The 13571-nt window shown below is 41.7% G+C and overlaps 1 protein-coding gene across 2 annotated transcripts in view; it reads left to right on the forward strand.

Moving 5' to 3' along the window:
* plce1 (phospholipase C, epsilon 1) overlaps nt 1-13571 on the forward strand; it is a 70991-nt gene that overhangs the window by 42090 nt on the left and 15330 nt on the right. For both annotated transcript variants that reach the window (XM_084040512.1, XM_084040513.1), the window contains exons 9-30: nt 1293-1447; nt 1588-1755; nt 5423-5568; nt 5685-5832; nt 5972-6082; nt 6180-6289; nt 6381-6494; nt 8126-8254; nt 8340-8476; nt 8957-9063; nt 9326-9450; nt 9556-9700; nt 9873-10037; nt 10228-10342; nt 10548-10710; nt 10801-10923; nt 11483-11619; nt 11724-11962; nt 12131-12192; nt 12383-12548; nt 12625-12732; nt 13356-13472. In XM_084040512.1, the coding sequence (XP_083896638.1) occupies nt 1293-1447; nt 1588-1755; nt 5423-5568; nt 5685-5832; nt 5972-6082; nt 6180-6289; nt 6381-6494; nt 8126-8254; nt 8340-8476; nt 8957-9063; nt 9326-9450; nt 9556-9700; nt 9873-10037; nt 10228-10342; nt 10548-10710; nt 10801-10923; nt 11483-11619; nt 11724-11962; nt 12131-12192; nt 12383-12548; nt 12625-12732; nt 13356-13472 (2990 nt within the window). The remainder of the gene's footprint in view (nt 1-1292; nt 1448-1587; nt 1756-5422; nt 5569-5684; nt 5833-5971; nt 6083-6179; nt 6290-6380; nt 6495-8125; nt 8255-8339; nt 8477-8956; nt 9064-9325; nt 9451-9555; nt 9701-9872; nt 10038-10227; nt 10343-10547; nt 10711-10800; nt 10924-11482; nt 11620-11723; nt 11963-12130; nt 12193-12382; nt 12549-12624; nt 12733-13355; nt 13473-13571) is intronic.

Here is a 13571-nt window from a genome sequence, read left to right on the forward strand (position 1 = left end):
CTTTCCCTTCCTTTCTCTCGTCTTTTTGTTCTAAAATGATTCTTACGCTCAGTCTGTCTGTGTTCATATCCTGTGTGTACACACACACACACACACATACACACACACTGAGAGTTCATCAGGAGCTGTGAGTCTGGATCCACAAATCAAACTGTGTAAATAAGCAAGTTTTGCTCCTGTAGAGCAGTCACTGCTGTTGCCGTGGCTACCTGTTACACATCTCAAAGGTTACCAAGGACACCGTTAAAGTGTGTGTCCTCCATATGTGGGTAGGCAGTGGTTAGGTCCCTGCATGTATGACAGTGACCAGACAGATTCTGTAGAATTCCTAGTGTTACATCTTTTTGATGTACATCTCCTTCCTTTTATATAAATACACACACATTCTATAACTCATTAGTTTAACACTTTAACTGCTAAACTGATTTATGTGCCTTATTGTGCAGAGAAAATATGCTGGCAATAACTGGCACTTCCCCATTTGTATTGGTATGAGGAACAACTACGTGCTTCTGTTGGAATGAATGCTGTACAATGTCAAGGTGCAGCCTTTGCTTTGACCAGGCAGCAACATTCAATAGTGGAACCCTGATAGTCCCAGTCATTAAAATGGGTTCTGCACATTTCTGCCATCAAAATGCTCGGAGTCCCTCGAATGATTCCAGGAAGAGCCCACGTGGTGGAAAAGGCCTGTCGGTTTACGTAGCATTCATCCCGACGATGAACAGTATGTCTACCTGTCAGCTCCAGCGCCAGTGTAGAAACTGTTCATTAGTCCTTTGTTAGCAGAGATGAGGACAGGTTTGCATATGCGTGCGTGTAAACAGACAGACTAATGGACCCAACTTAAATCCAAACACAGGAACTGGCAGGTGATCAATGCTGTTTACTTATGGAGGGTGGAAGCGTGCAGGCTTCTCCTGGCTGGCCGGCGGGTAGAGAGGATGTGGTATGCTGGGATTTAGAAGGCTCAAGACATTCAGGGTAATCCTGAAAAAGATGCACATTTAATTGAGGCTTAAAATTTATTCATGGTATAAATTGTGAGAGCAATTGCTGGTCTTCCATTTCTAGTATTAACAACAGCTCTCATCAGCATCTCTGCTTTCCTTGTGTACTTAAAGGCAACTCACTCTCCCCTCTTTCCATTAACCCTTCACTCTCCACCTTCTACACCTTTTTTTTCTGTCATTATGTCATTAAAATGCTAGTTTGTGATATCGCATGTGAAAAAACATAGCATCAGTTATTCAAAATGTTCTCTTCTTCCGTGTGCTCCTCTGTCCATCCAGAGCGTCAGCTGGCCAACAGTATGACCAGCAGCGGCACTCTTCCTCCCAGCGTCAGTGGGATCAGTAAGGAACTGGCAGAGATCCGCCACCTTGTCCAGTTCCCCGAGGAGATCGCCTGCATCCTGACTGAGCAAGAGCAGCAGCTTTACCAACGGGTGGGAGGACACGCACTTATCTTGGACCAAATATTAGTTTTATTGCATTCCTGTACCGGGTGGATGAGGAAAAATGACCAGTAGAGTTTATGTCGATGCTCGCAGTAATAATAACTCACCGGTCTGTTCCTTCCCTGCAGGTCTTTCCCTTGGACTACCTCTGTTTCCTCACTCGAGACCTGGGCAGCCCCGAGTGTCAAACCAAACGCCACCCAAACCTCAAGGCTTCGCTGTCGGTGCCCGCCTTGCCTACCCAGAGTGCTCAGCGAGGCAACGCTGTGGAGGACCTGGTGGCGCGGTTCAATGAGGTGAGGAGTCTGGTTGTGTAAACTTTGTGTGTGTTTAGGATTAGCTTTTCTTAAATGATTTCTCTCATATCGATCAGTTATCTAAATAGTTTCTGGCAATGTGACCTTTAAGGGTTTTAAAGGCTGTGATTTATCATAGTAACCTTGCACCGTCAGCCTGTGTCCCGCAAGCTCAGTTTTTACGACAGGATTTAAATCTAAATGAGATCACTTGAGAATCGGGGATGCCAGTCAGCAAACTATGTGGAATAGTTGAATCTAGACTTTATGGAGATGTTAATTCATGTTGAAAGAGAGCACTTCTTATCTATCGGGAAAATATTGTTGGAAATAGTGCTTGGGTGACCTTTTGTGACCTCCCCTTGATGAAATCATCAGCAACAGTAAGAATGTGTGCATTGCGATATGCCACGAATGTGAAAAAGGTTGAAGAGCAAAGCAGACCAGTAATTGTGTTTTCCTTCAGCCGGGTTTGCGTTGTGGTATTCGTAGCGCGAGTCATACCAACCTATCAGCTCATGACTGATACAGACACCACGTGTACACAAGCGCACACACACAGAAGCAAGCGTGCACGCTCACTCACAGTGATGCGAGTTGGCTGAAGTTACTCTCCCAGGCCTTGTGTCTTTTATGGTGAGTGACTTCGAGGATAAACAATCACAAAATTGCCCTGCTGAGACAGAGAAAGCGAGAGGGGGTGAGATTGATTGGGAATGATGATGTCATCTTTAAGTTGCATGCCTCTCGCATCAGCTGGTTTTCATTTTAAGTCGGTGAGAGGAGAGACACACAAAAATCAAATGTGCATTGTAGCCATATATGGGCACAATGGAACAAGAGTCAAATGACAACAGTGATTTTCCCTGTGTAGACACCTACTTTAAAGGTGGCGCTTTCCGAAGATACTGATGGAGAGATGCTTTCCTCTGTGGTTTGTGGACAGCCTTTTGTCAAATATCTAAATGTGCTAACCTTTTCAATTCTTCTTCACTAGTCTAGTCATATTTTTGGTTGTCTTTGTTTGAAAACTGAAAATGTTTCGTGTGCCTGTTGGTTAAACAAAACAAGGCTTTTTTTTGCATTTAACATATTTTACACCAAATAATTCATGAAATAAAATGGAACACTTTCAGGGATTTCAAGTATCGATTTTATTAAATTAAACTATGTTCCCAAAAGTATTATTAGCTTTAGTAACTGATTTCTTTCCTCACACTTGACAGCCAACATTTTGTAAATTCAAATTTGAATTGCCATGTATGGGAGTGAGGGATTATGCAGTTAAAAAGGATAGTACGGAAAGAGAATATTTGGAGGCGTGGAAGGGTTGGAGTGTTTAGCTGTGACAGGATGTGTTCATGCGTTGACTTTGTCGGAGTTCTCTGTCAACCTTGGTTATGTAATTCTTGTATCAAGGAGAAAGTGACCTTCATAGTTTAACTAATAACACTCGCACAGACGGAGACAGACAGACGGATGGACACAAACATCAAAGGAGGGATCAGTTTGTACCTAGCTCCGGTTATCTCTCTCTCTCTCTCTCTCTCTCTCTCTCTGTGTGTGTGTGTGTGTGTGTGTGTGTGTGTGTGTGTGTGTGTGTGTGTGTGTGTGTGTGTGTGTGTGTGTGTGTGTGTGTGTGTGTGTGTGTGTGTGTGTGTGTGTGTGTGTGTGTGTGTGTGTGTGTGTGTGTGTGAGGAAATGCTATGCACGACTTTAGCTTGTTTCACTGTACTCATATCCTGTCTACTATCTCTCGTACAAACAGAGAACACACTTTTTGTTATCAGAAGAGATGGCACCTGTGTAAAACGCCTTTATCTGTGGTGATCCGAAAACCCATTTGCAGGCAAAAACTAACTAAATGGACCTTATGATGAGTATGAATAAAATTAAATAAATAAAATGGGTTAATAAAAATGAGATCAAATAAAACAATAATAATAATTTTAATAGTAATAAAACAATAGAAACAATAACACAACATAAAATAATATAAAAAAAGACAATTACAATAGTAAAACAGCTTAAACCTACAGAAACAAAACAAAGGTTCATATAAGAAGACATTAATAGAGAACAAAAAAAAAAAAAAAGGCAAGCTTAATTAAAAGCAATAGAAAATAAGTGGGTTTTCAATTTCCTTTTTTAAGGCGCTACAGTAGGGTCAGATTTAATTTCTGTCGGTAGTTTGTTCCGATAGTGGACAGCAAAGTGGCTAAATGCCATTCCACCCCGAGGTCCAGGATAAACGTTGAAATTCAATTTGATTTAGTTGGTATTTGTAGGAAAAGTGGTGCAACTTTAACTTGAGTTTTATCTTTACATATTTCTCACTTTGAGTAAATAACGACGTTACGTTAGTGAGAACCTGTAAGAGGAGACAGTTAATCTCCATCTGGGGATGGATTACATTTTCACCGTAGCCTCCCCAACCCTCGGCCCTCCTCGTGCCCATCCTTCTATCACACAGGAGGAATGCATACGCTGGTGTGCTCTCACTCATATTGGATAGGGAGAAAAACTTAGCAAACCATAACACTATCAACATAAGTGAGTTTGAGATTATTTAGAGTCGGACATATGAAGTGTATTATGTTATCAAAGAATGTAAATTATATGTTTATGAAGTGAAGTATGTATATGTAGAAGCTCGTATCTAAGAAGTCTGTATATACTGTGTTAAATTGTGTGTGTGTGATGTGAATACGTGAGTATCCATAGTTTCATATAGTGAACGGTAATGGCTCTGTGTACTGTACATGGGTAGTGTTTTTTCTGATATCTGTGCTTGCTTGTGAATGAATCCACTTAAAGGTCAGTGGGGCCAATAAAAAAAAACAAACACACATTTTTACCAGTGTTTCATCACAACCTCAGACAAAACATGTGAATGAGTACTTTGTTACATGTTTTTCAGCTCGTCTGTGTGTTTTTGTGGCTTTATTTAGTTCCTGTGAAGTCAGACTGTGGTGGGGTTTTAAGACCCTTACATAACCCAGTAATAGATCTCTGGGCCAGGGGGATGTTTTTACCGCCTGCGAGGGCTTTAGGGAGTTTGAGTGTGCATGTGCTTTTTTATGTGTGTGAATGCATTCATGAGGCTTTAACGCATAGAGGCACAGACACTAGAGAGTAAGAAGAGGCCAGATTGAAATCTGATCTTTTCCTGTATTGTGAGAGTATTTAGAGAGTGTGTGTGCGTGGTGGTGTGTGTGTGTGTGTGTGTGTCGGTTGCAGAGAATGCGAAAAGGAAGCTGACCCTGATGCATATCTGGTTCTTCCATCGCGTCTTTTTGCGCGTGCTGGAGGGCAGTCGGTGCAGAGACGGAGAGCAGCCGATACATATCTGATCACATTCTCCCTTATGTGTGTGTGTGTGCGTCAGTGTGTGGCCAGCTGGCACAGTCCTGTGCATACATTACCACTTTAGTAACAGCTTGCCATACCAGACTTAAAAAAAGATGACATGAGCACGAGTCAGACCACACACAATACAGAGTTTCTGTAACCGCCTTGTAATAATACACTGACACATTGTCATTTTTGGCACATTAAATCAACCTTTTTTTGTAGTATTTTATATATATACACACTTTCAAAAGTATTTTTAAATGATCTTTTATTTCATAGTAACTATTTGTAATATTATAAAATTCTTGTGCAGGTGAGTTCGTGGGTGACGTGGCTGATCCTGACAGCCGGGTCCATGGAGGAGAAGAGAGAAGTTTTCTCCTACCTGGTCCATGTTGCTAAATGCTGCTGGAACATGGGGAACTACAACGGCGTCATGGAGTTCCTGGCTGGACTCAGGTGGGCCCTCACAGTCACCAACTCAAAAATCCACATATACTGTGCACAGTATATAAAAAGAAAAAACCTGCTCACACACAAAATCTCTGACATTTGAAATGTCCTCTGTCCTCCAGGTCGCGCAAGGTGCTGAAGATGTGGCAGTTTATGGACCAATCAGACATCGAGACCATGAGGAGCCTGAAGGACGCCATGGCTCAGCACGAGTCTTCTTCCGAGTACAAGAAGGTTGTGACGAGAGCTCTTAATATCCCAGGATGCAAGGTGGGTTACTATTTATTAAGGTTTGCGACATTTGGGAACGTAATGGTCTAATTTGTCACATAAGAGTTCACACAACTGGAAAGAAATTATTTCAGAGCCATAATGGGATGTTTTTCTCTACCCTGTCCCTACACCAAAGGTGGTGCCATTCTGTGGGGTTTTTCTGAAGGAGCTGAGTGATGCGTTAGATGGGACAGCAAGCATCATCAACCTAAAACCACCTCTAGATAATACAGAGGACTCAATAGAAGTACAGTTAACCCTCACAAGCATTCACAAACATACACACGTCATATAACTGACTTAAACAGTTGGACTCATCCTGCCTTCTTTTGTCTGTCCTTTAGTTTGTTTCTGACTACAGCGGCCAGCACAACTTCATGTCAAGGTCAGGTCCAGATGGACTACACGTCCCAGAGAAAGAAGCTACCGTCAGCAACATCCTCCAGATTATCAGGTATGATACATCCTTGAAGAAAAAGAAAAAAAAAAACAAGACTATGAAGTCACAATTGTGACATATTTTCTCTCCTCTTTCGGCTCCTCAGATCTTGTAATCGTAGTTTGGAGACAGAGGATCCTGATGAGGCGACCAGTCCCTCTTCTACTGGCCCAATCCTCACATCCAGACACAACTCCTTCAGGGACCGCTGCCGCAATCAGTCAGTGCCTTTTCTCCCCCATATTTTTACATAAGTATACCCCAAAGACATAGTTCCTTCAGAGTGCGGCAGGTGCCACAGAGCGACTCTGGAATGTGTCTCTTGCTTAAGAATAGTTTAGATGGGTGAATGTTTCCTATAACAGGGTCAAGAGCCTATCAAGCTGAAGGATGTTCTGTGGGGGATGTTGTGCAAGTTGTGACCAAGCTTATGAGACATACATAACAGGATCAAATGGCACATGGCATTTAACCAAGTCCATCTTCATGTATCAGTTCATTGCACGCTGCAGCTGTTTTCACTTTTTGTTTACATGCGTTTAACTGCATTTCTGTATTTGGGCTTCTGGTTTTAATGCAAAACAGGTTTTTTCTGTGTGGTGATGTGTAGAGTAGTTTTTCATCCTAAATCATTCATTTAATTCATCAACATTTTACCCCAAATAAGTGAGTTTTGGTAATTATACACCTTATACTATATATGATAATACCTTATTACGTTATATTAAAGATCCCTGTCTTACATTTTTTGTGAATCGCTCCTTTAAAGCAGACTGACAAGCTTTGTGCCTCCCCAATATTACTTTGGTTTGGCCCCAATACATTTCAGTCTGATATACCCATGACTCATCAAACCACCTGATGAAGAAACAGTAATTTCCTTAGATAAGAATATGTGGTCAGTACAGCACATTTATTCCATTTTATTTCACGGCAAAATTGCCTTTTCGTGAGCTTCGGCACAAAGTAATGGGTTTGGAAGGAACACGGTTTGAGACGAGGTGATGTTCACATAAACTCCCGTGTCACAGAGATAAAAGATAACGACTTAGTTTCCTGGAAGGACAGGATGGAACAGAGCTCTGGAACTTTTCAGCACCCTGGTGGCAGGTAGCTCAAGACAAGAGCTGGAATTTGGACAAGATGATACGATGATGTTAGAAAATTAATTTTGTGGTCTTTGTAATAAGGAAGTCTGGACTATCTTACCTGTGTTTCTGGACAGTTTTCTCTGACTCTGAGATATTATTTTACAGAGGAGCTTCACAGTTTCAGTTTGGCTCGGGGTATAGTGTTCATTTCTTTTGAGCTGCAGTGGGATGCAGATAATTATTCACTTTCTTACTCAAAGTGGTTTCGGAATTATTTTCCTGTGTTCCTGATCTTTTCCACTGGCATCCTCCTTTTGCTATTTTTCTTTCCACTTGAGAACTTGTGTTGAAGCCTCTCTGTCCGCTCTTTATTCACCTTCCCCTCCTTCTCTGTCCCCTTCTTCCATTCTAGTTGCCATTCAATTAGGACATCGTCAGAATCAAACCGCGTCTTGTAAGTGGTTATAAGAGTGTCAGGAGTTTGATTCTTACCACCTAACGTCAACACATTAGAGTAGAAGGCAGGGATGTGAAATGACAAATGCATGATGCTTTTGCTTGTTGCTTGAGTACATTTTCCTGTCTTACTGTAGATGCCAGTTCTTACTTTGACTATGCTTTTTGTTTTCTAATAACTGCTTTACCTCACTTGCTGAAACGTTGAAAGTGATTTACAGATTTGATCAGAATTAAAACTTTAAACTACAACTTAATTCCTGACGCAACACTGAATCTCTCTGCTCTTGATACCCATCTTTAGGTTCATGGTGGGGGACTTGTCGGATTCGGAGGGCGACTTGTCGTCCGAGGCAGTGGTGAAAGAGGTGGAGTTTCAGGGGACTGAGGAGACGCACAGAGCTTTCAGCCATGGCACTGAGCTCATTCCCTGGTGAGATACACACTCACACAGACGAGCACAAATAGATAGGTCAACAGACAATCCACATTTTCTTTTTGTATTTTTCTTTTTCTAGGTACGTGTTGTCCCTGCAACCTGACGTTCACCAGTTTCTGCTGCAGGGGGCTACAGTCATCCACTACGACCAGGACAGCCACCTCACGGCTCGCTGTCTGCTGCGCCTGCAACCTGACAACACAACACTCACCTGGGGTAAACTGGGACAGAGTGTCTGTCATTAAAACATATCATTTTAAAGAAATCAATATATTTTTACCATTGGTTCATGGAATCAATTATTTATATAAATATATATATATATATATATATATATATATATATATTCCAGCAGTAAGACAGTTTACCACTGTTCTTAAAGGATTATCGAAGTGTGCTTGAATGAACTGCTAAGTAATAAGTACGATTTAAGATGAGTGTGTTTATATCTCAGGAAGACAAGTCCCATTTCCTCCTCTCTTAACAAATGGAAATCCATGATTTAAAAAATCCTATTTCCTGCGTCATTACTTTGTTTTAAACATCAATTAAATGTGTTTATCCTGGGTAGGTAAGTGCCAGGTCTTTTGTAACACATAAAAAAAAAAATGTGGTTGTAAATGTTGCACAAACTGCTCAATTTCCTATGCCTTTACTACATGTCAAATATATCGTAAATCTGTTGGTTTATGGCAGGTAACCCTCAGAGCGGAGGGGCTTCCCCCACAGAGCAACCACTGGGATTAGGACAGACTGTAGTGGCAGGACTAGCAGAGGGCCTTCTGGACCTTGGAGTGGTGAAGGTTTGTTGAAAAATAAATATATATATTTACACAGTGAAAAACTTAATAATTCATCATTTTTATTATATTTAAAAAAAATTGAAGTCATATGTTATGTATGTTTTTTATTTAAATTAACATTGATAGTATTATTTCAAATTTGGTCATTTACTACTCAAAACTCAACCGTGCATTGAAAGAATAATAATTCATCTTGTAGGATTAATCATAGTCGTGAGTTACATTGCATTCATAATGTTCATTTGTTGATTTGAACGTACAGGCAGTGTTCCTGGGTCATCCGGGGGTCGACATTCATGCTGTAAGTTTGCAAAACAAACTGAGCCAGATGACGGTGGAGGAAAATGGCCTCAGCCTCCTCTATGGTCTCAGTACCACCGACAACAGGTCAGTGTCTTGGTATCACCAGAGCCCAGCTTTGAAATCCCCTTTTTGAACACTTGTGCATCGCTAAAACACCTAGCTCTTTATTAAATATTTATCTCCCACTAGACTCCTGCACTTTGTGGCCCCCAACAACACGGCTCAGATGCTCTATAAAGGCCTGGCAGAGTTGGTGAATGCAACCAGAAAATTGAAGAAGTTTCCTGACCAAAGGTTGCAGTGGCTGAGGAAACAGTATATCAGCTTGTATCAGGTAACCTCTGACCTGGATAATGTTTCCTTGACAATCCCTGTACTTCCAATACAAATTTGAATTAAATGCATGAATTTAAAGAGGGCACCAAAGAATGTGTTTGAAGTTAAAACATGATTTATCCTTAGCTAAACCTGTCCATGTCGTCTGTCACTGTGTGTTTGTCTGTTAGGAGGATGGAAGGTACGAAGGACCTACACTAGCTCATGCCATTGAGCTGTTTGGTGGGCGGAGGTGGAACATGGGTACAGGCGGAGTGGAGAAACCTAGTGGCCAGAAAAACAGCCCTCTGAGCATCAATGATAAAACCAAGAAGAAGAAGAAGGTCCTTGTCAGGGTTAGTACATGAGCGGGCAAAATTTCAGTGTCTTTCCGATACACTGGTTTGAAATGTTTAAGAGCCTTTTCACAGCTCCCTGTTTGCTGCTATTTCAGTCTTAATCTGCAGTTTAGTCTTTATATCAGCTACCGACTACCACAAATATAGTTTCTGCTACTGAATAGTTCCTTGTGTTTAACCGACGCAGGGAGACAGTGGGGATGCCACAGATGACGAGATGGTTTCCAGGAAAACACGGAGCTGTAAGGAGGCACTTTATCGAAATGGACCGGAGTCTGACAGCATCGACCAAGAGGATCCAGGTGACATTTTACACAGCTATTTTAATTCAAACAAGAGAATCTGAAACCTGAGGATGTATACCAAGCAAAGGTGTTATATTTCAATAACCCAAAATACTATACAAAACCTAATTTTAGGAAAAAAATAATCTTCCCATGACATTTCTTTTGGCGCTGTATTGTCTGTGTGATTTTTACTCACTGTCGGTCCTCCTTGCCTTCACAGAGGACAGCTTCCCAGGACCATTCTCCCTCTCATCCAATAAAAGCCCTGGGTTGCTTGCCTCTTCTTCCTCCTCATCCTCATCTTCCTCCAGCATGGCGGGGTCCAACCATTCCCGCCCACAATCCTCTCCAATCCTCTCAGGAACTGCCAAGGCACAGCCTGGGTATGTAGCATTCGTTATACAAAGACTGGAGGTGGGAAGGTCTGACTTATTGACTTAAAATGTTTGACCTTTTTCCTCTGTGGGTTGTAGAGCGTGGAGCAGCAGGTCGTGGCATGGCCGAGGTAAAGCTTGCTTCAAAGGCTTCCAGAATCTCATGATTTCTGACAGCACCATGAGCTTCATCGAGTTTGTGGAGCTGTTCAAGTCATTCAGGTAGATACCACATATAAGTCTACACGTTGTGTATTACATTGTTTGTGCACTGTAGTAGCAGCCAAGCAACATGCAGTCCAAGACGAAAGACTCAAACACATTTTTATGATTATATGTAATCATCCGGCATTCAGTTGTGACCTGATGCATTGATATGTACAGTGTATACATATAGTATATGTTCTGCACATTTGTGCCATCTCACTCCCTCTTGTTATATAAATGTTTTCATCAATAGCAGCTGAGGACAGTATTTTAAAACGAAGTCAACAAAAGCTTCTCAAGGTTATCATGCCAATATCATTTCAAGGATTCCCGTCTGTAATATTTAGCTTCCATAATATTTCCCCTGTCAACTGAAAGGAAGCAATGTTTTGTCTTTGATAAGCAGTGGATTATTCTCATTCCAGTCCTACTTTTCTCAGATTGTAGCGTATCCTCTCATCAGCTGCCGAGCAGTTTTCTTTTAAATTCCCACTTGCTCAGCCAAAGCCAAAGGGAAGAACAGAACTTCTGCAGATGGGACTCTCAAAAAGCCTGTTTTTTTTTTTGTCCACAGTATCCGAAGCAGGAAGGACCTGAAGGAGCTGTTTGACACCTTTGCTGTCCCCTGCAGTCGTTCAAGTCCAGAGTCCGCTCCTCTCTACACAAACCTCAGCATAGACGACCGAGACACAGGGCTTCAGCCGGACCTCGGTAAAAGAACAAACACGTTCTTTAATATGTTCTTAGCAGTCAAACACACGTGCACCCCATCGTTCCTCCTTTACTCTCGCCTAATCTCTTCTTCTCCTCTCCAGACTTATTAACCCGCAATGGTTCGGATCTCGGCCTGTTTATTCGGACGAGGCAGCAGATGTCTGACAACCAGAGGCAGATCTCGGACGCCATCGCGGCAGCCAGCATCGTGACCAACGGGACAGGAGTTGAAAACGCGTCTCTAGGCGTCTTAGGATTGGCTATCCCTCAGCTCAACGACTTCCTCGTCAACTGTCAGAGAGAGCACCTGAGCTACGATGAGATTCTCAGCATTATACAGGTAGAGTCTGGAAGGTTAGGGAGAAGGATGAGAAGTTTCCTTATGTAGATAGATGTGAATATGACCAGATGAATGGAGAGAATATGGATGAAAGAAACATCAGACGTAAGGACAGAAAATGGACTGTTGTTGTATCAATGATGGTAATTTCATGCTTTTGTCTTGCAGAGATTTGAGCCCTCATCAAGCATGAGACAAATGGGCTGGATGTCATTTGAAGGCTTTGCAAGGTATAGAGAGAAACATATCTAAGTACATTGCATATAACTGTTGGCATTGAAACACTATTAAAGTATAAACTGAATTAATAACCAATAAAAAACGTAGTTAGATGCTCGACATCTTTGTGATTGCTTGCTAATTGTAATCGGTGCAATTACGTCATGTGTTTTTATCTAAACATCCCACTCTCTACACCAGGTTCCTGATGGATAAGGAGAACTTTGCCTCTCGTAATGAGGAATCCCAGATTAACCCAGAAGAGCTGCAGTACCCTCTGTCATACTACTACATTGAGTCTTCTCATAACACCTATCTGACTGGACACCAGCTTAAAGGAGAGTCCTCTGTTGAGCTGTACAGTCAGGTGAGTGAGGCTTTCGCCTGTTTGAGCTGGTCCTATTTTGCGTGTTCCCGTCTGATTGTTTAATGTCGTTTCTCAGGTGCTGCTGCAAGGCTGCAGGAGCGTCGAGTTGGACTGCTGGGATGGAGATGATGGCATGCCAGTCATTTACCATGGACATACTCTCACCACTAAAATACCCTTCAAGGTTAGAGATGCATGTGAATACATTAATCAGAAATGAGATGTCCATTGATTGATTGAAAAAACCCTACAAAAATCAATCAGTGGTTCTCTTTGCTACGGAAGCCCTTACGGAAAAAGAAATCTGTCAGATCTAATTTGTTTTCTCTCCTGTGTTTATGACTTAAGAACAGATGAAAATAGGATTTGCAAAATAAATTGAAACCAAAAAAATGAATCATTGGTGGAACAGGTGGAAAAAAAGGTTTTGCCAGATGAAAAGAAAAAATAACTCAGAACATGTTTGTTTTTCTCACTTACCTCTCAGGGCTTCCATGGTTTCCTTGGCAAACGTTCCCACAACATAGGCATATCGCCAGACACAATAGTTCTGCTGTATGATATGTTTATTTTGACTAAAGCATTCCAGGCAGAAACTCTGTTTGTTCAGTAAACCCAACACATGTGATGTGTTAGGTCACATCACATGTGTTGGAGTGATCAGAGCCTCAAACCTGTTTTTTATTTGATGATATATCTAAGGGCTGTTAAAGTAAATCCCAGTATTGGTTTGGATGGAGTTTCATTGTCCCATAATTGACTTGGAATGCTGTTTCTAAGAACCAAATCTCTGCCATGCTCCTCCAGGATGTGGTGGAAGCAGTTAACCGGGCCGCATTCGTCAATTCGGACATGCCCGTCATTCTGTCCATAGAGAACCACTGTTCCCTTCCACAGCAACGCAAGATGGCTGAAATCTTCAAGGTATTACAGCAGCTGTGTCTGAAATTTCGACTCCAACTTTCACAGAGGTGTTTGTTTGATATTTTCTGATTCAGATTAGATCATGTTCTGAATATTTGT

The sequence above is a fragment of the Eutrigla gurnardus genome (genome assembly GCF_963514095.1).
Source record: "Eutrigla gurnardus genome assembly, chromosome: 22".
NCBI classification, from domain to species: domain Eukaryota; kingdom Metazoa; phylum Chordata; class Actinopteri; order Perciformes; family Triglidae; genus Eutrigla; species Eutrigla gurnardus.